The sequence below is a fragment of the Macrobrachium nipponense genome, chromosome 37 (genome assembly GCF_015104395.2).
Source record: "Macrobrachium nipponense isolate FS-2020 chromosome 37, ASM1510439v2, whole genome shotgun sequence".
Taxonomy (NCBI): Eukaryota; Metazoa; Arthropoda; class Malacostraca; order Decapoda; family Palaemonidae; genus Macrobrachium; species Macrobrachium nipponense.
Window position 1 is genome coordinate 13,018,460 of NC_061097.1, and position 25,172 is coordinate 13,043,631.

Consider the following 25,172-nt stretch of genomic DNA (forward strand, 5'->3'; position numbering starts at 1 on the left):
AAAAAGTCCCTTATGCCCTCCCTACTACCATATTCCTCGTATTGTGCACATCGGGGTACCTCTCTCATATCACAGCCTTTCGTACTTCCCGCTCACTCTCACTCTCACTTTCGCTACTGCCATTCTGACCCTCCCCTCTTTCCCTCTTCCGAATACAGCGAATTCACTTCCATACTCTCGTCCATACCCACCCCTAACTATGCTCTTCTTACCCATCTTTCTACCTACCTGTTACCACTTCGCTGCTATCCAAATCACTCTCATCCCTTTCCCCAATGTAATCTGACCTAGTCTCATCCTGTCCGTCTCTCCCTTACTAACTTTCTTCCCCTTAGTCTTCTTCTTTTCCTCAGCCACTTTCTTATTCCTGTCCTCAGGTTTATCCTTATCCTGTGTCTTCCCCTCCCCTTCTTTCCTTTACCTATCACAACCAAATCACCTTCGTCACTCGTACTCTCATCCACTCGCTCTTCGCTTCCTTTACCACTCCTGCCCGTCACAAGACCCAGTAGGCCTACCTCCTACGCTCCCTCTCCCAGAATCCCTTCATCATTTCCTGCATCATCTCTTGCACTGCACTCATCATTACCCCGAATTTTTTTGTCCATTTTCTCAACCATTCTCTCTTCCGCTCCGGGGCTATCCTGTGGCTGTCCGCTGGTCGAGGACACAACAACAACACCAACAACAACAACCAAGAACCACAACTACACAACAACAACCTAGGACACAACCACAAAACAACTCAAAAACTCAACAACAACAAAGAACAAACACCACCAACACACAGCAACCAACCAAGAAACAACCTCACATATCACAACAAAACACAACAAAAGACCACTGCACAACAACAAAAATCACAACAGCACAGGCACAACAACTCTAAGCAAAACACTAATTTAACATAAATCAACAAAATAACAAAAAACACACAACTCCGCTGACTATCAGTGCTTCAAAGAACTCTCCCACACTACTCACTGTCACCAGTTCTGATAAAGACTGACTCAAAAAACACTCACTCAAAACACAGACCTCCAACAGCAAACAGCCCAGAACCTACCAACAACCAATTCAGTCATTAACCATCCATACAGCAATCACACCCTCTCTCTCTCTCTCTCTCTCTCTCTCTCTCTCTCTCTCTCTCTCTCTCTCTCTCTCTCTCTCTCTCTCTCTCTCTCTCTCTCTCACACACACAGACGTTGTCAAATGGAACTTCTACAACTCCTCCATAAGGGCTCTCAAGTTTTATCTAGATAAGACTAAAGGAAGTCGAGGTCCTTCGGACATTCTGTGGTGTTCCGTAAAAAGACCGGACTTGCCCATGTTAAAAGAACGGCCGTGGCGTTCTTTTTTAAAGAGCTCTTACAAAGAGGCTCATTCGTCATGTTTGGACAAGGATTTGAAATCTTTTAAACTGAATGCTCACGAGGTGAGGGCGCTGACTCGGAGGCATTTCAATAGAGCATGGCACTCAGTAACATCCTGAGTGCTTGCATTTTAGCGAAGCAACTCTGTGTTCGCTTCACACTACCTGCGAGATGTGAAGACGACATATGAGATCTGCTGCTCGCTAGGGCCCATACTTGTCCGCTGACACAATCTTGGGGGCAAGAAGTACCACTCATCCTATCCTGTAGAAAATGGTTAGGAAGAGCTGTTAATTATAGTTGTTGGGTCGGCCCCGCAGTGGCGGACTTCTCAATTCTTAGCTTTAGTTAAACATCTTTAACTTTGGCTAGGTTGGTCAGGTGGTGATATTTTACTTCTTAGCCCTCATAGTATGGTCAATATGGTCTAGTCACATTGTGGTCATGCTCCCGTTGACAGATCATCTAGAACTCACCAGGTGGAGACTCTAGTAAAGCAAAAGCCGACTTGGGTGACAGTAATCACAAAGTCAGCTATGCTAACAGGAACCAAGATGTCAATCATCTGCATGGTATATGTTTCCTAAAATCCTATTCTGTCCCTTCCCACCTCCAAAGGTGGGATTCAGCTATATATATATCTGACAGGTAAGCTTCATGAACAAAATGATATTGTTATGATACAATAAAGTTTGTTCATACTTACCTGGCAGATATATAGAATCAAAGTGCCCACCCACCTCCCCTCAGAGACAGTGGTAATAGAAAATCTGAATAGAAAATGGGAATCGTTCCTGATAACCCGCCTCCCAGCGGCGGGAATGGGTACTAACCACCTGCCGACCACTGCGTGTGTCGTAAGTTTTGAAATTCTGTCGGACTTCGGAGAATACAGCTATATATATATCTGCCAGTAAGTATGAACAAACTTTATTGTATCATAAACAATATCATATTAATATCCTGTACATTATGTTTTCAGATGGTTGTAAGTTATATCAACAAGAAGTGCTGTGACATTGAGTTCACTAACAGAAATAAATATGAAATTCATTTACTCTCTCTCAAGCATCTTAAGGTAATATAGTAGAAAAATTTTTTGTACTGTTGTTGCATATTTGTTGAATACAGTAGTTATGTAATGTGTAGTATCATTTAATCTTGTTTGAATTTTATGAAGGAAATTAGTTGTGACTAAATTATTAATTTCATGGAAGTGAAGGATATTAATCCAATGTTTAAATATGCTGAGCTTTGCAAATCAGTTTAGTTAAGAAGAAATTGTATTGTTTGAACAGCTTGCCAGAGTTTTTGATGTGTATATTTTTCATGAATTGATATCAAGAGGCTTGGTTTTATTATAAACTTTTTTTATATAAATGAAGCTTGGTATTGAATCCAATGTTTTTCTTATGACAGAATGTTTATGAAAAGAAGCAAAAGAGTATCTTGGATAAGGGCGAAGAGAGACTTACAATGAAGAAGGCTATAGGTGAGCACTTTATTTAATTTGCCTACATTTAAATTGTGGTAATGATTTTTATAGTTGAATAAGTAGCTCATTAGTGTGGAGGACAAGCATTTTGATTACAGATAAGAATTTCTTGCCAAATTTTAAATTTTTGTTCATAGTAGTTGTGTTGGGAGGGGGCCTTGCTGCTGCGTTAGTGACACGTGGCACTTTAGTATTTTCAATCCCCATCATAATTTCATTGAGTTCCTAATGGCAAACCTTTCTTCAATACTATATAATTTATCCAAGATAAATATATGGATAAGAATTAGATCAGTATGATCAGTAGCAAATACAACTCTGCCTAGTCATCGTCAGTGCAGATAAGAATAAGATCAATAGGATCAGAAGCAAGTAGAACTACATATGCTTAGTCGTTGTCATAAACATTATCACATCAACATATCAGTTATAATGTCCTCAGTTACGGGGGTGGGGGTTCTGTTTCAGCAGCATGCCAAAGTTGGAAAATGCTGTAACTTGGAACATCGGTGCCGATGGTGCTTACGGTGGTGTAATTCCAGTTAGAGCACGTAACTTTAGTTTACAGTGCTGTAATTTCAGAACATCAGATGTAAATCAGAACTGATTTTGGTTGTAGCAGGGATACAGCATTTGGGGGTTTGGGTTGGGTGTGATTTAGTGGAAACATTTACCAAGAAATGATTTATGATTTTCATTTGAGCTGTATTCATGTTCACTTACTATATCGTATATGTATCAAGATGCAAACTGTACCTAAATAAATAATTGCAGTATTGATTCTGATAATTAAAGTCGTTATATATAATATAGGAAGTAATTCACATGCAGTATATGCATTTATACATACATGTGAGGGAATAATATGAAATATATTCATAAATTAATTAGGCAATCCAGCTGAGCATTGAAGTTTATTGAAGTTCTAGTAGTCATTTGGATACATATTCAAATTTATTAATTAGTTTTTATCATCCATGTTAGAAATTTATTGTTAATCAGTTTATTAACAAATAATTGTTAATGTAAACAAAATCTTCACTTTTTAAACAAATAAAACTAGATGAGTTTATATATCTGTGCTTTTAAAGGTAAGTGCTCTCAGAGTATTTGATTACTGAATTCCTTTTCTCCCTCCCTAGATATTTACAAGCAGTGTGACCAGGATCTGAAAGAACTGAAAGAAAAATATCCTGATCTTGATCTCAACAAAGAGCTGCCTCCTTTTGACAATACACCTATTGGTGAGTTTAGTTTAATGGAATTGATATCTTGCATTTAGGATGCATTTTAGTTACTGGCCAGAGACTCAACATTTTTATGTTAATTTTTCTATTTTATTATCAGCTGATACAACTACTTTTAAACAAATTATTGGCGAGTGAAACTGGAAAGTACAGAAAAGCAAATTACAGTACTACCATACTTTCAGAATGATCAATGCACATATTTTGTTTTTGTTGAACGGTTTGAATATGCTGGAGAATATTAGGCCCTTGGTAATGTGGTAATGCAGGTAGTAAGGTTAATCTGTTTATTAATGAGTTTAAGAATACAGGTACACTAACTCAAAAATATATAGCAATACTCTTTTAATAGTTTTGGTCCATCAAATAATGACTTTTGTTATACAAATTAAAAGAATGAAATAAATATTATTACGAATGAAACAGATAGTATTATATATAAGAATGACAGTAAAAAATTCTATGAGGAATAAATATGTATGAAATGTTTTGAAAGATTCACTGTAGATCACGTGGAAGAAGAATGAAGGAGGAAACTAAAGCATGAACCCCAAAATTAAGCATGATTACTGACACAATATTTAATTAACTTTTTTAAATTACATAAATTTATATTCCAGATTGGTTTTTAAGAATATTTAAAAAAAATTATATAAGTAAGTTACCCAGTAATTACTTAGCTAACAATTTCTTGCCTTGGCAGCTTGAAGATTAAAAAATTCGTGGGTAACGCTTCACAGATTTAGTGCAGGTGACAGGTCCTGTCCACCAACACGAATACCAAGAACTACTTGCAGACCACTTCATTCTATTTCTGCTGATGTTGGGGTAATTCTATTTCTGTTGATGTTCGGGTATAAAAGTGCCTTATTGGCGTGGTTGGTATGGTTTTTGCCTGTCACCTCAGTGGCTGCGAGTTCGATGTTCGGGTATATAATACCGGTTGTTAATGGCAGCTGTGTTCTTAAATTCGCCTGTTGGTGAAGAATTATTGCAGATTTCGGGTAGCCTTTAAGCTCTCAGTCCTTAGGACACTATATTATTTTGTTATTAATGGTCTGATTCGAGTTTTTCATATTTTGATACAGTAGCAAATTTACATTTATACAGTAATACCCTGAACTTACGGGAAGTTAGGTTCCAGACCCCTTTGCACAAGGGGAATTTTTGTATAAGTTGAGTGCGGTCTGTAAAAATGTTAATAAATGCCTGCTTTTAGAGTTTGAACACTAAATATGACCCTAATCATCTTTCCTTACATTAAGGGGTTGGTTGCCTGATGCGCCTTCTCCACTGCCTTCTATCTAAGGCGTCATCCTCTACCAATCCTCTTTTCTCCATATTTTCCTTCATTTAATCTTGCCATCTAAATCTCTGTCTCCCTCTCGATCTTCATCTTCTAACAGGTTCCTCCCAAGCCCTCTTCACTCTCTCATCATCCATCCTTAACACATGCCCATACCATCTCAATCGTGACTCTCTTATCACTGTAATCTTACTAAGCCTGCCCTTGTTATTTCATCATTTTCCAGTCTGTCAAGCAGTGATATTCCCATAATCCACCACAGTATTCTCATCTCTGTTCATTCAAGCTTTACCTCCTCTTCTTCTTAGAGCCCATGTTTCTGCTCCATACTTAAACACTGGTCTTATCACTGTGTTATATATCTTGACTTTTAGCTTGATTGGCATTTTCTTATCACATACCACTCCAGCTACCTCTCTCTCCACTTCCCCCATGCAGCTTTTATTCTACTGTCAACTTCAGCCTCACATCCTCCCTCTCGACATTCCATATCCGCTGGTTCTTCCCACCAGTCCCTCTGCTTCCCCCACACATATTTAACTCATGTCTGGCCAGATATTTTCCACTCTTTTGCCCTGTCTAAATTCTACCTTCCCCCTTCCCAGATTTCTCTCTCTAATAGTCCTCCTAAATTGCTCCCCCTTTTCTAACCTATGCTGCTGAACACATGCTTCTCCCAAAAGCACTTTGCAGTTTGTGACATTGCTTTTGTCAGCTCCTCTAACCAGAATGTAATCTATAACCCTAATCATGCTCCCTAAGTATGAAATTAACTTTTAAATACTATTAAAGTTACTTCAATTTCATTGAAAAGTTAGCGTAATACATTACCCCCCAAAAAAATAAATGGTCAGTAAAAATATAGGAGTATGTGAAGATTACATACTACAACATATTTCTTCTCTCCCCCTTCTGACCAGCTTAATACATTGACCTTAAAAAAAGAAATGGTTGGTAAAAGTATACGAGTATGTGAAGATTACTTACAACATATTTCTCTCTTCTCTCCCCCTTCCGACCGACTGATCTATTTTTAGCAGTCTTCTCAATCACTTTTAAGAAATTCTTTATTCTGTCTCTCTTTGTTCTGAAATCCTTTTCATGAACAAACAGTGCTTTTTATTTGGACTAATACTTTTCTTCCTATGTGTGCTGTTTCTATGAGCACACTCTTCTGCATGAGTCCTAGAGCTACTTCGGCATCTAGTTTTTCCAGGTTCCTTTTCAGGGATCTTGGGATTGTGCCTAGTGTTCTTATGATTATGGGTACAATTTCCACTGGCATATCCCATATCCTTATTTCTATTTTCAGGTCTGGATACTAATCTATCTTTTCTCTCAATTTCTCTTCTACTCTCATGTCATAGTATTGTAACATCAATGAGCGATACTTTCTTGATTTTGTCAAACAATGTCGTCTGGTCTATTGGCACGTATCACCACATCTGTTGTAATACCATAGTCCCAGAGGATCTTTGCTTGATCATTTTTTTATCATTCCTTTAGGTTGGTGTACGTACCACTTATTACTGCAAGGTAGCGGATTTTTCCTGCACTTGCTCCAGTGGAGGGCTTTTGCTACTGAATCTTGCCTCTTTTTGTACTGGTTCCGTGCAAGTGCTGGACATTCGCTTGCTATGTGGTTTATGGTCTTGTTTTTCATATTACACTTCGTGCATATGGGTGAGATTTTATTCCCATCTATAGTTCTTTGGACACATCTGGTTCTTAGGGCCTGGTCTTGTGCTGCAGTTACCATTTCTTTTGTTTCCTTCTCAAGTTCTCCCCTCCAGCCATTGCCATGTTACATCGGTGGCCAGGCCTTCAGTCTGTCATGTACTGTCTGTGCATTGGATTGTTGTGCCGTTCCTCAGTTTTGTTTGTCATTCTCCTGTTTCTGTATATTTAGGTCTTTGTCTACTCTTATCACTCCTTCCCATGCACTCCTTAGCTACTTGTCTTCACTGGCTTTCAGACATTGCCCCAGTGCTCTGTTCTTGATGTTGACGTAGTCCTCTATGCTTAGTAGTCCTCTCCCTCCTTCCTTTCATGTTATGTATAGTCTGTCTGTATTTGTTCTTGGGTGTGTAGTGCTTTGTGTATTGTCATGTGTTTCCTAGTTTTCTGGTCTATGCTGCAGAATTCAGCCCTCATCTACTCCACTACTCCTGCGCTGTATCTGATTACTGGTACTGCCCGTGTGTTTATGGCTTTCATCGTATTTCCGTCGTTGAGTTTCGACTTGAGTATTTCCCTAAGTCTTTGCATATATTTTTTCCTGATCGTGTCCTTTCATCTTTTGGTGTTTTATATCCTCTCCTTCTATTATTCCCAGGTATTTGTATCCTGTCCCATTTTTGTTTTTGATGCTATTCCCATCTGGTAGCTTTATTGCTTCAATCCTGGTTACTTTGCCTTTTTGTATGTTGAACAAGGTACATTTTCTATTCAGGCTCCATTCTGATGTCCCCAGATACAATTCTTACAGTCTGGATTAAGGCATTTGCGTATTTCCTTGATGCTCTTACCACATAGCTTGATGTTGTCCATGAACATCAAATGGTTAATTCTGTTGCCTCCTTTCTTGAGTTGGTACCCAGCATCCATATTCTGTAGTACTTTTGTCATGGGAATCAAGGCTACTGAGAAGAGTAGTGGGGACAGTGAGTCTCCTTGAAAGATCCCTCTCCTGATGTTAACCTCTCCTAGTCTTATCCCAGAGCTTGTAAGTACTGTATTCCAGTTGCACAATTATATTTTTGAGGACGCTGATGGCGTTTTCCTCTGCCCCATATATTTTCAAACATTCTATAAGCTATGTTTGTGGTATCATGTCAAAGGCTTTCTTGTAGTCAATCCATGCTATACTTAGGTTGGTTTTCCTTCTCTTACTATTCTTCATTACCATTTTGTCTACCAGGAGCTTGTCTTTTGTGCCCTTACACTTCCTTATGCGGTCTTTTTGTTGGCATGGGATGGTGTTTGTATCGTCTAGGTAGTTCCATGGCCTTTTACTGGTTATACCTGTTAGTAACTTCCACATTACTGTTAGGTAGGTGATAGGCCTGTAGTTGCTTGCTATACGTATTTCCCTTGTTCTTGTCATTTTGTACCAAGGATGTTCTCCTTGTTGTCATCCATTTGGGCGCATGGTGGTTTGTGATAAAATGCGGAAGTTGTTTTGCTATTCATGGGTGTAGGATCTTGAAGTTTTTGAGCCGTGGACTTCATTGGAACCTGGGGCTTTCCAGTTGGGCATTTTCTTTTTTTGGTGTCTGATTGTGTCTGTTGTGATCTCGGTGAATCTTTGTTTTATTCTCCCCATTTCTTCTGCCTTGACTTCCTGGAGCCATGTTGCGTGTTTATTGTGTAATACTGGATTGCTCCATGTGTTTTCCCAGAATCTCTTTATCGGTTCAGCTTCAGGAATTTTGTGGTGGTTGTCTTCCCCTCTTAGTTGTCTGTATAGTTTTTTCTGGTTGGTTCCAAAGAGTTGGTTGGTTCTGTTGGTATCTTTTATTCCTGTTCATGTACTGTTGGATCTTGTGTTCTTTGGCTTTAAGGGAGCTGGCCAGAACCCTTATATATGGGGGTATAGGGCAAAAAATGAAAAGTCATGAAAAAATTCATGGAGCTTCATATGGCAATTGAGAATACGTATACGAAATATTTCGTAAAAATTCCTCTTACTTTTGTAGTTACAGGGTAATTAGTAAACGTAACTCAATAAGCCAAAAACATTGATCTGTTCAAGAAAATGGAATATTTCTTCTGTTATCGAAAATTTTGATAATTATTGTCAAAGAAATATTGAGCAATGGCATCTGTAGAGATTCCATGAGTCGCAGAAGGGAAGTCAGTCAGCTACCACTGTTCAACCACGATTCAGTGTGAGCACAACCCTCAAGTAGTCTACACGTTCAAGTTTCACTTCTGACATTCGCTTGCTTTTACATATGTTTATCTTTGTTTCAGCAAGAATTTCATCGTGCCAATGAGAAAAAGACAAGCAAAACATCTCGCTAAACATACAGATGAAGAAAATTTGCTCTAATATGATTACAGAATATCATAATATACGCGATATTAGCATAGTTAGTGAAGATAGAGAGGGAGGGTTGCATAGTAAGTAACGCCCCTGTCTTGCCTGACACACACGTCACACTGTACCTCAGGCTACGATCTTTGAGCAAAGGGATCTTCATTTATGATAAATAACATAGTCTTGGTTTATTAATACCCAAAAAGGAATATGAAATTCATAATAATCATGATTTATGAAGATTGTCTTTGTAAAAAGAGAGTACACCTTCGAGTTTCACCTCTGACATTCTCTTGCATTTACGTTTGTTTGTCTGTTTCGGCAAGAATTTCATCATGCCAAAGAGGAAAATACAAGGAAAACATCTTGCTAACATATTGAAGAAGAAAATTCGCTGCAATAAGCCGAGTTAGTGAAGGAGAGAGAGAGTTGCGTAGGAAGGAGTGCCCCATCTTGCCTGACGCAGTGCCCCAGGCTACGATATATGAGCAAAGGGATCATCATTTATGATTAAATTATGATAAATAACGTAGTTTTGGTTTATTAATACACAAAAAAGAAATATACATTCATAATAATCGTTATTTATTAATGTTGTCTTTATAAAAATACGAAGGAAAACTTTGAACGCCCGTATCTCAAAACTATACTTATTGATCTTCAAAGTCTATCTTCTCACTTAGTTTTAAAGCTATAACACTGAAATATGGTATTTAAGTCAGAAAGACATTATAGAACAATCAAATCAAGCCCTTTTTTCCAATTTTTGTTTCGTCTTTTTTTTATACATTTTTTCCCTGATTTATAGGGTTTATTTTTTTTACCATAACGAAAAATTCATATCTAGCAAAAAATGACTTTTAGAAAAAAAACTCCTCATTTGATTGGAGGTCTACATCAGGTCTGTATATGGTAGTAATCCCAGGTCTTAATATTAAATATCAAGGGAGGAGATAGAATGGTTATTTTCGGGATAAATCGCCCTGGCGTCACAAAACCGAAGGTCAGAGGCAAAAATAATATGCGGTTTGGAGTGTCCCAAGTCACCTTATTAAGTGGTATGAATATCAAAGTTCTGTCCTTAAAAAATGGCATTAGCCGGCCAGCCCCTTTAAGTCTCTGTTTTATATCTTTTGTGTTATTTAGTCCCTTCTCCTGTACTTTGTATTTCTCGTTCAGTTCCTCCCTTGTTTTCTTACTTCTTAGCTTCTTTTCTGCCATCTCTTTTCAGTTTAATCAAGTCAGATCTCATCACCATGGTTTCTTTTTCCAGGTGCCTTTTCCAAGGTGGCTAATGTTTTGATTTCATTTGGGTTGGTTGTGATGGTGGTGTTAGTGTTTGTATCCCCCATTGTAGTTCTAATACTGATCTTGTTCCTGCATATGCTAGGTTACAGTCACCTCTCAATTAACACATGTTTATTTAACGCATTTTTGATTTAACATGAGCTAGAAAGTATTTGAAAATGTTTAAAAAATGCAAAAATTTAACGCGAATTGGTGCCTGAGCGTTGTTTTCAAATCACCCGCGCATCAGCATCACAGACCAAACTGAATCAATTTTTCAAGAAAAACCCAAGACCACAGTAGAAAAAAAAAAAACAAGAAAAAGAATCAGAAGAATTAGAAGATAATGACGAGTGAGGAGGGAAAGCCAAGGCACAGGGTGCCGTGCGCTGTAGACAACAGCTGTCGACATAAACAAAGACATGGTACAGTGCACTGTACATATTTTTTAATAAAGCAAAAGACTTTGTGTACTGGATTTATTAATAGAGCGAAAGACTTTGTTTATTTGTTTATTTATTAATAAGGCGAAAGATTTTGTTCTGTTTATCTTTTTTGTCTGACTTACATGGTATTATATTAATAATGCAGTACAGAGTTCCCCAAGTCCAGGAACGTAACCCCCTTTATTACTGATATTTATTATGGGAAAAATATGTTTAAATAACGACTTTTTAATTGACGTGCGCTCCCCAGGAACGTAACCCTTGCATTAATTGAGAAGTGACTGTATTTGTTTCTTTGATACTGGAGGTGTGTATTAGTCTCATCATTTCATTGACTCGCTTGTTTTCTCCCTTAGTTACTTGTGTTGTAGGCTTTCATGGAGGGGATCTTTGTTCTTTTTGTATCTGGCTTCATCCATTGTCTGATCTTTTCCATCCATTCCGTCCTCTCTGTTACTTATTCCATGTTTCTTCATGTGTCGTTATTTGGGAGCTCATCATTCCTGTCGTCTTCTGCGGTATTGTCACTTAGTTCGTTGTTGGGTCTTATTATTATTATTATTATTATTGTATTTAGGTAGAAGTCCCTCTTTCAAGCATGTTCTATTGAAGGAGATTGCTGCTTCAGCTGCATTTATTGTTTAGAAGTTCTTTTCTATTCTTCTTATTACGGCCTTTTCAGTACTATTTAGGTGGGTGAATAATGCACCTATTGGAAACATGAAAAGTCAAGATAAACTAATTTTACGAAATTTATATATATACTGGAATCTGGTGTACAATGTCCGTAGATTAATACAAATCTAAGTGAATATTTTATGCCGACATTTCTTCTGGATTCAACCAGATATTTTCAAGGCTGTGGCTTTGAGTAGACTGATGATATTTTTTTGGTGCTACCCTAATTTATAAACGGGAGATCAGCGGGGGTTATCCGCTAGCTGAGTTTTCATTGGTCGGGGGGTGCAGTGCTTCTCTGCTATTGGCGGCTGGAAGGAATCTTAAAGCTTGAAGATTCCTTTCAGCCGCCAATAGCAGAGATACTTAGGGTATCCATAGGGATGTGCATTCTTTGTCCTCTAGTGATCGGATCCCAGGGTGAACTATGGTGTCTCAGTGGCTTGGTCGGTATTGTGTTGGCGTGCCACCTTGGTGGCTGCTTGTTCGATTCTCGGTCATGCCATTGAGGAGTGAGAGATGTGTATTTCTGGTGATAGAAGCTCACTCTCGACGTGGTTCGGAAGTCACATAAAGCTGTTGGTCCCATTGCTGAATAACCACTGGTTCCGTCCAATGTAAAAAATCCATACAAACAAACAACAATAGGCACTGATGACATTTTCTGGATCCCAGCGCCCAGTGGATCCGACCTTCTAGTAGATTTGAGTGCCCAGTGGATCCAAGCACGCAGCAGGATCTCTGTGCCCAGTGAGATCCAAGCCCTAAGAGTATCCAATGGGTTCAAGCTATCAGTGTGATCTGGGCATCCACAGGGATCCAGGTGGATCCAAGTGTTCTGATGGATCCATGCATCCAGTGGGATCCAAGGAATTAAAGTGTCTTCGGATACAAGCATCTAGTGGGATTTAATGGATCCAAGCGTCCAGTGGAATCTGAGGGATCCATTCTTCCAGTGGCATACCAGGGATCCATACATCCAGTGGGATCCGAGGGATCCATGCTTCCATTGGATGATTGGATCTTTCACTCAAAGTCGAAGTCATGCTGCATGGGGGACTTTTAGAAGACCTTAACTGTGGCTCAGGAGTTAGATCTTCTGATCGATCGTCAAATATCTCAACTAGTCCCATCCCAACAGATAGTTTATTTGGGGATGACCCTGGATTCAGTTCTTTTTCAGGCTTTTCCAGCCCTCAAAAGGGTAGAGTATTGCCTTCAGACAGTGGACAAATTCCTGTCTCTCCCAGAACACTCAGCCAGGGATTGGATGAACCTCCTCAGCACATTGTCCTCCATAGAGCAATTTGTCCCCTTAGGCAGGTTGCATCTGAGAATCTTCCAGTTCTTTCTTAGGGCGAAATGGAACAAGGAGGAATTTTTGGATGACTTTGTGTTCCAGATTCTGCAGGGAATCAAAGAACATCTCTGGTGATGGAGATCAAAAGAAAGTCTTCTAATAGGCAAGTCCCTCTCACCTTTGAACCCAGATCTCATTTTCTATTCAGACACATCCGACGTAGGCTGGGGAGCGACCTGGCATATCAATCTAAAAGAATTGAAAGCCATAACCCTGGGACTAAAAGCATTTGCAGGGAAAGTCCAAAACAGAACAGTAGCCATTCACTCGGACATGACAACCCTCACATACATTTCCAAACAAGTGTGAATCCACTCCTTCTCTCCCTGCAAGGCAGCGAGAGATCTTCTTATGTGAGATGTAGAGAACCAGACAAAGTTAATAGCAAGGTTTGTTCAAGGGAGATTGAATGTATTAGCAGACCAGCTGAGCCGTTCTAATCAGGTCATCCCTATGGAGTGGACTCTGCATCCAGCGGTTCGCCTGGACCCCTGGAAGTTGTGGGGAAGACTGATGATGGACCTCTTCACTATCGCAAAGAATTATCGGCATGGGTGGTGGATGCAATGCTCCTGGACTGGTCCAACAAGGAACTTCATGTATTTCCTCTGTTGGGTATGATCAGGGAAGTTTCAGGAAGTTTCATACCCACAGAAACTTCTTGATGATCCTCATCGTGCCATTCTGGCCACTCAGAGAATGGTTCCCAAACCTTATCAGTCAGTTAGTAGATTTCCTCAAGTTACTTCCACAAAGACAAAAACTGCTCAGACAGCCATACATAATGAGGTATCACCAAGGCTTGTCCACTCTAGCTCTGACAGGGTTCAAACTGTCATCCGACTCCTCAGAGCAAAAGGCTTTACAAAGTCGGCTGCAGAAGCGATCTAACGTCTACCAAAATAAATGGGCCATTTTCAGATCATGTTGTAGAAGAAATAAAGTCTCTTCTTTTCGAGCATCTGTAATGTAGATCGCCGATTTTGTTTTATATCTGAGGAAGTCAAGAGGACTGTTTTCTTCCACTATTAAAGGATACAGAGCCATGCTAGGTTCTGTAAGGTTTTGTATTCTTACATAGAGGTCTAGACTTGTCACATAGAGGTCTAGACTTGTCACATAGAGGTCTAGACTTGTCTGCTAACCAAGACTTAACAGACCTGATTAAGTCTTTCGACACATCCAAACGCAAGGAAACACAGCAAGTTTCCTGGAATCTGTAGGTAGTCCTGAAATGGTTGTCTGGTCCTACTTTTGAACCAATGTCTTCTTGTTCAGTCAATACTGCGTGACTGCTATAGCTCTCTTAACTGGTAGAATGCTAGCAAATTTTTTTATTTGCATAAATCCCACCTCCTAGCAGTATGGGAATCAGCTATGTAATTACTTGGTAAGTTTTTTAAATAAAAATTATATTTTTATAATAAAAGAGGTTTTTATTTATACTTAACCAAGTAATTACAGAATGGTAGCCCACTCTCCTCCCCCCTCTAGGATGATAAAGCATAAATAAATTGAGCTAGTTTGGTGCGTTGTTACCCATTCCCCCAGTAATGGGTGGGGGTACTGACCTTCACCAAAACTAAGGAATCACTACCATGCTTTTCAAAGTTTAGCTACGGGTATGTACTTAGAAATTCTTTGCTATGTAATTACTTGGTAAGTATAAATAAAACCATATTTTATATAAAAATATAATTGTTAGGATTTCAGATAAGGAATGTAAACCTGTATTTAATCTTTTACTTATAAAATATCAGCTATTTGCTAAGTTTGTAAAGTTCAGAATTTGCATGACCTCACTCATAAATTTATCAGGTTTCAGAATTTACATATAAGAAAACTCCAGTCTGCTTTTAACTTATAGCTTTTGTTTTTTTAACTTATAACTTTTGTTTTTTTGTACAATATTATGCTTTTTTCTCATACAGTATTTATATTTTATGCATATCCCCTCATTGTCTTTCTCTTACTTTTAGGGTTAAATCACATCGTAAAGAAGATTAACTATTATTGCATATGCTGCGATCAGAAGTTCTTTGCCAATGTAAACTTTGTTAAGCCCCACTGTCGTTCCTACAGCCATTACTCAAACATGGTAGATTTTATTTCTGAAATTGAGGTAAGTTTCTGAGTAAATGAACTTTCTTCTTTTCTATATTGTAGTAATACTGGCATCCCATCGAAATGGACCTCATAAAGAAGATGTATTTTGTATTGAAATACAATACATTATGTTTTGCAAAATATCACAACAGAGTAACCTGTTCAGCCGTTCTGTGGATATATTTTCACTGTTACATTTTCTTTTTCTATGTGTGATTCAATCTGTAATCAAACTATTCATTTGATAATGAATATTATTTGGTATGAATCTTACCTACTGTTAAAGTTAGCTTATATCTTGGCACCATTAGGTGCAATTGGCATTCAAAACAAAAACAAAATAACGCTTGGCTAACCTGCTAAAACTATCTCTGTAGTCACCTGTTTCCCACCTAGTGGCATTGGAATGTTTACATCCTTGTCAGAATTCTTCATTCTGTGTCGTTGTGCAGATGGTGTGAATCAGTATTAATAAATGCTGGCTATTTCTTGCTGACTTTCTCCTTTATGGTATTGTACTTGTTTTCTGTTTTTGCCATATAGCAGCTACAACCAGCAGACATGAAAGCATTAATCTGCATAAGAAAGAGTTTGTGGAAACTGAATTTTTCAGTTGTGCATGATGGCCATGTGTGTTACCCTAGCTGTTGAGGCATGAGTGTGGTTTTCTTGATCTAAAGATAGTAAGGCGTGATCTGATGAGAGGATGAAAATTTTGTGAAATCTTGAAAGATATTAGTCCTATAGATTGCTTAAACAATTAATTAGGGCACACCATAAGCTTACTCAGTCTTCCTTTTTTCTTCCTGTGTTGCTTCTCCTCCTACCTGACAGCCTATGTTAATTTCTCTCTCTCTCTCCTGCTCCACCTTCTTTTGCTCCCTATGTGATTCAGGAGAAAAATAATAGGTAATTGAGAAATTTTCTTATGTTATGGTTAGAAATTTCACCATATATATCAGGGTGAGATGATCCTGCACTCCACATTGATTGACTTTTTTTGGTTTCCCCTGTGAGAGAGGTGTTGGACCCTTAGCATCTGTCTGTATCCTACCCTCTGGGGTCCCTGGTACCGTTGGTCTTCTCCGTGGACAGGGAACCAAGGCTTGTCTCAAGACCAAGGTCTGTTCCCTTTACCACCTCTCTCAACCGCGTTTGGTTCAAATTTGACACGTTCTCCAAAGACATTATTTGGTAGTTTAGCAGTGCGTTTGCTGGCTCACGTATCATCCATTTGGGAGAGAGTGATAGTGATGTATGTGAATTGGTTGAGTTGATTAGGTACACAGATATCCTGATTTAAGTTTTGCCAGTATCTAAGTTATGGTCAAGGGATTTTGCTTAACATTGAATTCAGTTGTGCATCATGCTGACTGGAATGTTGCTCATAATTTAAAGTTTGAAGATGTTTTTTTATCTTTTGTACTGTAAATTTCAATCTTCCTATCATGGTTTATGATGAAAGTTAGACATAGTCATTCAGGTTTTATAATCTCATTTTGAGCCTTTTGATAAGGCTTCACTTAAGAACGTTGATGCCACCTTTCTTTTAGCTCTTGCTGCCCTTTCTTGTATGCAGGTTGGGCTTTGTTAGTTCTAAGGTTCTTGATGTACTCTGCACCTGATTATTTAGTATCTTTTGTAATGTGACAAATGCTTATTTTTTCTGTTCCAGAAAGAAAATAAGAAGAGAAGAGAGTCTGAGGAGAAAGAGAAAAAGCAGGTTCCAAAAAAAGAAATTGAGGATATTGAGATAAAGAAGAGAGAGAGAGAAGATGACAAAGAAGGGACAGAGGAATCATCATCTAAGAAAGCAAAGACAGTAAGTTTTCCGAAAGATTGATAAAACCCTTTTTATTTTAATTTTAATTGGTAGATTCAAGACAGATTTTTGTAGACTTTGGTTACTATTTGTCTGTAGGGTTGTTCTCATGTTTCGTGGTTGTTCAACTGGTTTATAATTTTCTTTACCTTTCTTTAGTTACTATGTATTAAGGCAGTGTTGTCCAAACTGGGGTCCGCGTACCCCTGGGGGTACACAACATAGATCATGAGGGTACGTGAACAAACAAGGAACACACACACACACACACACACACACACACACACACACACACACACACACACACACACACACACACACACACACACACACACAACAGAAACATCCCATCAGTGAACATCAGCCTCACATCTCACATTAAGTTGTGTAAGTAATTTTCAAGCATTTTGTTATTAAATCATCCTTTTTATTTGTGTAATAAATTTGAATTTATTGACCAACACTCCTATAATGCAGTCTTTTCATAATTAATATACTATTTGCATGATTATCCTAAATAAAACTGAGTTTGGTCAGCCATGGTGGGCGAGGGGGGGGAGGGGGTTGTTGGTTACGTAACAGTAGGAGAAGGTAATAAAGGGTACAATAGGCGAAAATGTTTGGACAACACTGCATTGCAAAGTATAGTAGTAAACCTGAACACAGAAACAACAAGTTAGACAGAGTAAACTAGGTCCTATTAATAATTGATACTGCCATAAGTGAATGGATAGGTAAACAACATCTACCCCTGATGAATCCAAAGTGAAAGTATCAAGCTTTTTTCATGTATAAAGGATTTATGCATCAAAACCATTGTTATGATGATGACTGCTTGAGAAGTGTCATAATGGAGCATCATGCTCATCATCCATATTGAAAATTAGAAAACAGATACCTCAAAACCTTGCACCCCACCATAGAAGACCTGGAGAGGAGTAATGGCTTGTAGTAATTTTATTGGCCTGAAGGTATCTCAATGATCAGCACATCCCTGGTCTATTTATCATAGTATGTAATTGGAGATACTCAAAGTGCCCTTGGCCTAAGGATTTTTAGTGTCTGTAATGCCTTTCGAGAACAGATGAAGAGGAGAGAGGACTTGAGAATGCTCTTGTGATAGTTGGGCAGGTCATAGACGAGGTAGAGCATTTCTGTTACTTGGGAACTCACTGGACTGTGAAGCATGATTGTAGAGAGCATTAACAAAGAGAGTAGCAACATTAGGGCTTAGATGTGTTGCTGGTAAATACAAATGCTGTATCTGTAGAAAGAGAAGACTTATAATGGTACAGGTCTTGTATTATTTTGTGTAGTTTAAAACAAGGTCACTGATAAGGAAAATAGGAGAGATTTTGAAAGAATATTCATTGTTGGCGACATGTTTTCTCAGGAGGCTGGAAAAAACACTTAGGATGTGATGAGAAAGGATGAGGAAGAGTTGGTAGCAAATCAGTACTGATTGGGAAGGAGCAGATCAAAGACATATTGGAAGAAAGCCCCGGAAATCTTGGAGAAATGGGATAGATGAATGTTACATGGAAGTTCAGGCAGGAAAACCATGGGATAAAGGATAATGAAAAGAACAGATTTAATTAACATTCATAGTGAAGGTGGAAGTTCCCTCTCAGGCATCATAATGACCTTTCCATGTGTCTAGCCATCTCTTTGAGGGTGTCATCTATAGGCAGTATATGTAAGACTACTCAAAACAGTGCCCTTTCACATCTGACCCTTATATTAGGTCCAGAGATCAACACATCTCCTGAAAACCATTGGTTAAGTTTCCTCTAAAGTTTTCCACATAATAGAGCACTTCCTTTCCCTGAATGTTTCGTAGGAATCTCATATCTTTCAGAGGCTGAATAATGGAGAATTGGTGCCTGGCACCAGCAAAACAGAAAAGAGACTGTTGAGATGCTTGAGAGACTGCCGTATTGGGACCAAAGCAGATAACTGACCAATCAACTTCCCAACACTTTACCAACCCACTTCAGATAAACTTCCCTGTGGTACCTACTAATGTTCAAACCTTTTGTCAAGCCGACATAAATTTCCCTTATTTTTACCAGATAGATACTTGTTGAAATGTTGTGAGTCTGTATCTGAAGACCCATAGATTCCAAGCACCTTGTTGTTAGGTGATGGCTTCAGAGAGCAATCACCTAGAACCAACCTATGCCATAGCCCCAGGTGGTAGTTCTAAACTCAGTTCTTCCCTTCCTTACCTTATCTATCAACCTATGATCCATGCTCAGCTCTTGACTATGATTTTGATCCTTAATAGTGTATAATGAAGGGTAATTCTTAATTACAGGCCTCTTCACCCTTTAGAATTAGATTGTCACTGAGCTCTGTTTCTGATCCCAGTCAAGCTTTGATGGAATGACGATCATCAAGGCATCAGCAGCTGTATGTATATCTGAGTATAAGCCTTAAGCTGGCCCATGAGAAGAGGATTAATCTATTCTAGTTTAGATTCAGGGTTGGCATGAGACATTACTTGGGCAAGTTGATAAACAACATTTAATGAATACCAAATGGATGAAATGTTAACCAAAGTGTGGAAATGGAACTTTATCAACCCTCTTTAAAATTCTCATCTAAGCAAAGATTCCTTGAATAGGCCGCTGAAGACGTGAGTATGCAAACCAAACTAGAGAAGGACAATTCTGACAAAATTTACTCTTAATTTAATTTGATTCCCTCTTGTGAAAAATTTGGGAAGTTTTTCATATTAGAAACATAAGATCCCATTGCCTAACCAACACTAAATATTTAGGTTAAAAGGTATTTGCCATCGTTTTGACCATTCTCCTATTTTTCATAGATAATTTTTTAAACTTTCCACTGTATCTGGTGCATTTACACTTAGTTTTGTGTCATCTGCAAATTTGGCTATCCTGCTAGTTAAGCCTATATCAATGTCATTAATGTAAATAAAAAATGAGCGGGCCAAGGACAGAACCCAGAGGAACTCTGCTTGTCACATCTGCCCATTCTGATTCTTCACCATTTATAATGACTTTTCTATTAGTTGGCCAGTCTTCAGTCCAGTCTGCTATTTCTCCTACAGTTCCTAAAGCTCTTAAATTTTGTGTGTTAGTTTCTTTTGTGGAACTTGGTTAAAAACCTTTTGGAAATCTAAATAGAGTATATCTACTGCTCTCCTACTGTTGTAAATACCGAGCATGTTATGAAAAAACTCCAAGAGGTTTGACAGGCAGGGTCTGTTTTGTCTGAAACCGTGTTGGCAGTTTAACAAGTTGTTTCTATCGATGTGATCCACAATTTGATTTGCAATTATGGACTCAAATCTTACAAATGACCAACGTGAGACAGATTGGTCTATAATTTCCTGGCTCTTCTCTAGGACCTTTTTTTGTAAACTGGAGGCACATTACCAAGTTTCTATCATTTTTGGTGCCTTTCATTGTTCTCCACTTTTTCTGTAGATTTTATATAGTTTAGGAACTATCTCCTCTTTTAGCTCTTTAATTTCTCTTGGATGAATCCTATCCAGGCTAGGAGATTTGAACTTGTTGAGTTAGTCTATTGTGTTTTTAATGTCCTCTTCTGTAAATATTACTTTGTCCATTGGTTCTGCCCTTTCATATTTAATGGCAGGTTTCCGTTATTGAGGGTAATGTTTTCAATTGTGAAAACACAAGTAAAAAACTTAATCAATAACTGCTTTTTCAAAGTCGGAGTTCACCAGGTTTCCTCTATTGTCCCATAGGGGACCTATGCTACTTTTTTTCTGAATAGATTGTGCATCAAACTGCGCCACTCTGAGGGACTTTTCTATCTTCTCTTTTGTCATCGGTGGATTTATTAGTTTCCTGTACTGTCACTGTTTCCTGCAGTGCTATTATTAACCAGATTTTGGGAGCTTTCTGACTTCTTCCCTTGAATGTTTGTTCAGTTCAGTAAGGTGTTTCAAGAGGTTTTCATTAAGGTTTCCAAGTAGGTTTGCCTCTTCCAAATTCACATGAGTTCCGTCCCTTTTATATAGTTTTCTATTCTTATAAATCTGTGCCAAAAGTTTACAAACCTAACACCTTTTTCTTGGCATATTAGCTCCAGTTTGTCATTGATTCCAATTGCCTTGCTAAGGGAGTAGTGGCTTACATTGGTTCTAGGCAGAAGTCCTATAAGAAAGCCTTTATCAGTTTTCTCACGATGCTCTCTACAATATTCATCAGGTTGGTTACAAGACCTTCTGTTTGGCCAATTCTTTCATCTTTTGGAAACATGTCATTTCCTCCTCCCAGCACTATGATTGCACTTTCTCTATTTTTTATTTTGATTTTCTTCACTACCTCAGCTACCTTCTTTGCTCCTCACCTTGGTAATAATGAACTTTTCTGTTACTTATATTTTTTTAGCCTATTAAAATTTTAAGCCCCGTATCTTTTCACGAAAGAATATCTAATTTAGGTTGCTTCCTCTTCTGTTTTTGAAGAGTACAGCAAATCTATTCGTTGTGTATTCCTTTTAGGGGACAACTGGTTTTTTCTGGCTGCTATCACACTTCTACCAACAGCTCTCTTGAATTCATAATTTTTATCCTTGTAAGCTTTTTTCTTTGTACCTTGTCTAGTGCTTTTTTTCAGTTTCATTTCTGTTCTGCTCTTGAGGCATTTGTTTTCTAATCTCCACTATACTCTCTCCATTTTCTCCTATGTCATTGTTCAATTCCTGTTTCTCTCTCGTAAGGTTTGTCACTTCTCTTCATAGGTCCCCAATTTCCTTTTCCATCCTGTCTACTCTTCTCTTGCCTTCGAGTTTGTCCTTTGTCGCATGCCTCTTTTGTAGTCTACACATCACTTGTTTACATTGCATTTCATACATGTGTGCTTTAATTTTAACTTTTCTTGAGTCATCTCTGTTTGTTTCTTGATTTCAATATTTTTATCTTTTTATTCTTTTTAATGTGACCAGGTAAAAGTAAAAAATAGGGCGTGGTTGAGAAAGAGAGAGTGCGCGAAATTGTACTAGTCACAACAGTGGGGCACACACCAGCAGAAACGACCCGTTCCCTACATCAATAAAATTGAGGACGTACAGTGTCTTGAGATGTGAGCTTTACAGCAAAAACATCCAACATTGATAGTGAACTATGACAATAACCCATGTGGACTTCCATTAGCCTTTGTCCTGCTTCCTTATTTTATATACCTTTACTCCTTTGTTTTTTATTCATTCTTTCTATAAAGTAAAGGGTGGCAGTATATCATTCCACGTCCGTTAGAAATTCAATGTATCATCTTGCTGTTGATGAGACGATAATGAAAAAAACAAGAAGACTGTACATATAAGTTGAATGCCGTTGAAATGGCAATTCTTCTCAATAATGCTGCCTTAAGAGACTCCTTCCATATTACTATAATGTTTATTAAAAATTTCACGTCCACCTCTTTCAACAAACTTTGATAGTCTTCTAGTCTAACTTCAGGAAACTGTTAGATTGTTCATGATTCTGGGTCAAGAGTAGGGTTGTAACTTGTAATCAGAATATGCTCTGGTCAAGAGAGGGTTGTAACTTTTAATCAGAATATGCAAGGTGTGGTTTTTTACCATCTCAACTTGTTTTATTACATATTGGTAAATCAGCACAATTTTTGCTGAACTTGTCAATCCACCTTTACCTACTCTTACATAAAGAATTACAAGCGCAATTACCTTGGTTCATTGTCATTGTGCTGTCTTGACTGTGATGTGCTTGCCATCATAATGTTGATTTTCAGCGTTACCCATCTAAAAATTTCAGTACTAACCATAGACTACAACAGATGTGTATTCAGATTCTAATCTGCTTGCCAATTTCACACTTAACATTGGTACTGACTAATTCGTAAGAAAAATCAGAACCATCCATAGGAGGGAGAGAAGTTCCATTCCTATAAAAAAAATTTTAAATTACTAAAATAAACAATGAAGAAAAGTAACAAAATAAACAAAAAAGAAATATTAGTTAAATAAATATTAAACTTCTTTAACAAACCTATTTAGAAACTCATTGCCTTACTGTTAAAAGAAAAAAAAACCTACCACAGTATGCTGTTCTTGTGCTGTTAATGGCTGTAAAAGGGTTAGCACATATGTATTAACTATCCTACATCTGTTTCTCATTTCTTGTTATCAAAGAATTTCATTACCTTAGACTTATATCAGGTGGATATTTAAGTTTGCCAGTCCTTAGGTGGTCAAACTATACCAACTTTGGTTCATTCTCTGGCTTCTTAGATAGAGTAACTAGTGTTGTGTAATTTAGAAACCCTCCAAGGAGCCTTACATTTCAGTTTGTTACTGCCTTACATTTTAATTTTAATTTTTTTTACATGTGATTTGGGTGAGGTACACTTCTTTCTGATATTGTCTTTCCAGTTGTAATATTCTTTTGCTTATATCTTAACTAATAAAATATACAGTCTGCTGTGGTAAACCATTTTTTTACTATTTTTTAATCGACATAATTCTTAGAGACATGCATTTACTATAGTTAACACACCTTTGCATTGTAGAAATACATTTCTTTCTTATAGCGTCACAGATTTGCATTGAGGCCCTTCCTCAGATTTTTATCATGTTTTGACCAAAGCATAACTTGTTAGGAGTTGGCAGATTTGGTTGTACCTTGCTTGAGTACAACTTTGCTCCCCCCACTTCCACTGCCTCACATGATGCAATTGAGAAAGATTTTGAGGTCCCTTGCAGTGACCCTTCTGCATCAGCTACATTTCTTTGTTTATTCTATCTGGTGTCTTCCCTTTAGCTGGGTAGCATTGTTTCACGTTACCTTGCTTTTATTTTCCTTTTTCACATAAAAATGTCTTTGGACCAGCCTTATGAAAACCTAGAGATGAAGTCTAGTGGTCTGCTAATTATTTCCTAATGATGATAATGTAAATGTAAATTTGTTCATGCAACTTACCTGTCAGTATATATATAGCTGATAATTTCCGACGACCGACAGAATTTAAAACTTACGACACACGTAGTGGGAGTCAGGTGGTTAGTACCCCATTCCCGCCGCTGGGAGGCGGGTATCAGGAACCATTCCCATTTTCTATTCATAATTTTTCTGTCGCCGGTGTTGTGAACATCTGTTTACAGCACCTCCGTCTGGATTTGGAAACTTTTTGCTACTTGAGTATCCCTTTTGGTTCTTTTTTGGATTAATTGACTTGGATCGGTGGCTAGGCACACGTTATTAGTGGATTGATTTGATTTTGGTTTGGACTTCTCTTGGATAATAATATGTCAGGGTCTAGTACAGCTAGCGCTAGGTTCTGCTCTAGGACTGATTGTAGAGGTAGGCTACTGAAAGCTTCAGTAGAGGCCCACATACGGTATGTAAGAGTTGCAGGGAGCATGAATGTGTGTATGAAAGCCGTTGCAAGGAGTGCGAAAGATTAACAGATTCTGAGTGGAAGGCGTATGATACCTATCTTAGGAAACTTGAAAAGGATAGGTTAAGGAGGTCTTCCTCCAGGAGTGTTCCAGGTGTGCAAGAAATTAATGTTTCTCCTGTTAACCCTCCTTCTGTTAATGCTCCTAACCCTGTAGTTTTGCCTCCGGGTGGGCCCTGAAGCAGTGTCTGTAGGAGAGTAATACTTTATCCTTAATTTTGGAGTCGATTCGTAATCTAGAATCGAAAGTGTTGGCTCTTGAGAGCAAAAGTGATGTGCAAAAGTGCAGTGATACCCATTGTTGTAGTGGAGGGTGCGTCAGATCGGCCTCGTTTCGCCTCTAGGCCTGGACCTCTGCTTGACTCCCAGGACCTGGGGAGGGAGCATGTCGAAAGCCGAAGGAGGGTTACAAGGAACCCCCACCGATCTGGCGTGCCTTCGGCAGTTACTTGAATAAGAAAAGCCGCCCAGAGCTGCCAGGGAGCGTGCACGGGCAACGTCTCCTCAAGGAGTGTTTTTCGTCATCGGAGGCTTCATCCCCACGTAAGGGTGGAGTTCTCACGGTGCTTCCCGTCCGCTGAAAAGGACGGCG

At 38.4% G+C, this 25,172-nt stretch overlaps 2 protein-coding genes across 2 annotated transcripts in view; one reads left to right on the forward strand and one right to left on the reverse strand.

Moving 5' to 3' along the window:
• LOC135209288 (FK506-binding protein 5-like) overlaps positions 1-25,172 on the reverse strand; it is a 259,760-nt gene that overhangs the window by 120,365 nt on the left and 114,223 nt on the right. The window lies entirely within an intron of this gene.
• The window catches only part of LOC135209025 (repetitive organellar protein-like), a 67,582-nt gene that overhangs the window by 31,918 nt on the left and 10,492 nt on the right, over positions 1-25,172 (forward strand). The window contains exons 2-6 of the mRNA XM_064241560.1: positions 2,359-2,454; positions 2,796-2,868; positions 4,014-4,115; positions 15,217-15,359; positions 17,019-17,165. Of these exons, the coding sequence (XP_064097630.1) occupies positions 2,359-2,454; positions 2,796-2,868; positions 4,014-4,115; positions 15,217-15,359; positions 17,019-17,165 (561 nt within the window). The remainder of the gene's footprint in view (positions 1-2,358; positions 2,455-2,795; positions 2,869-4,013; positions 4,116-15,216; positions 15,360-17,018; positions 17,166-25,172) is intronic.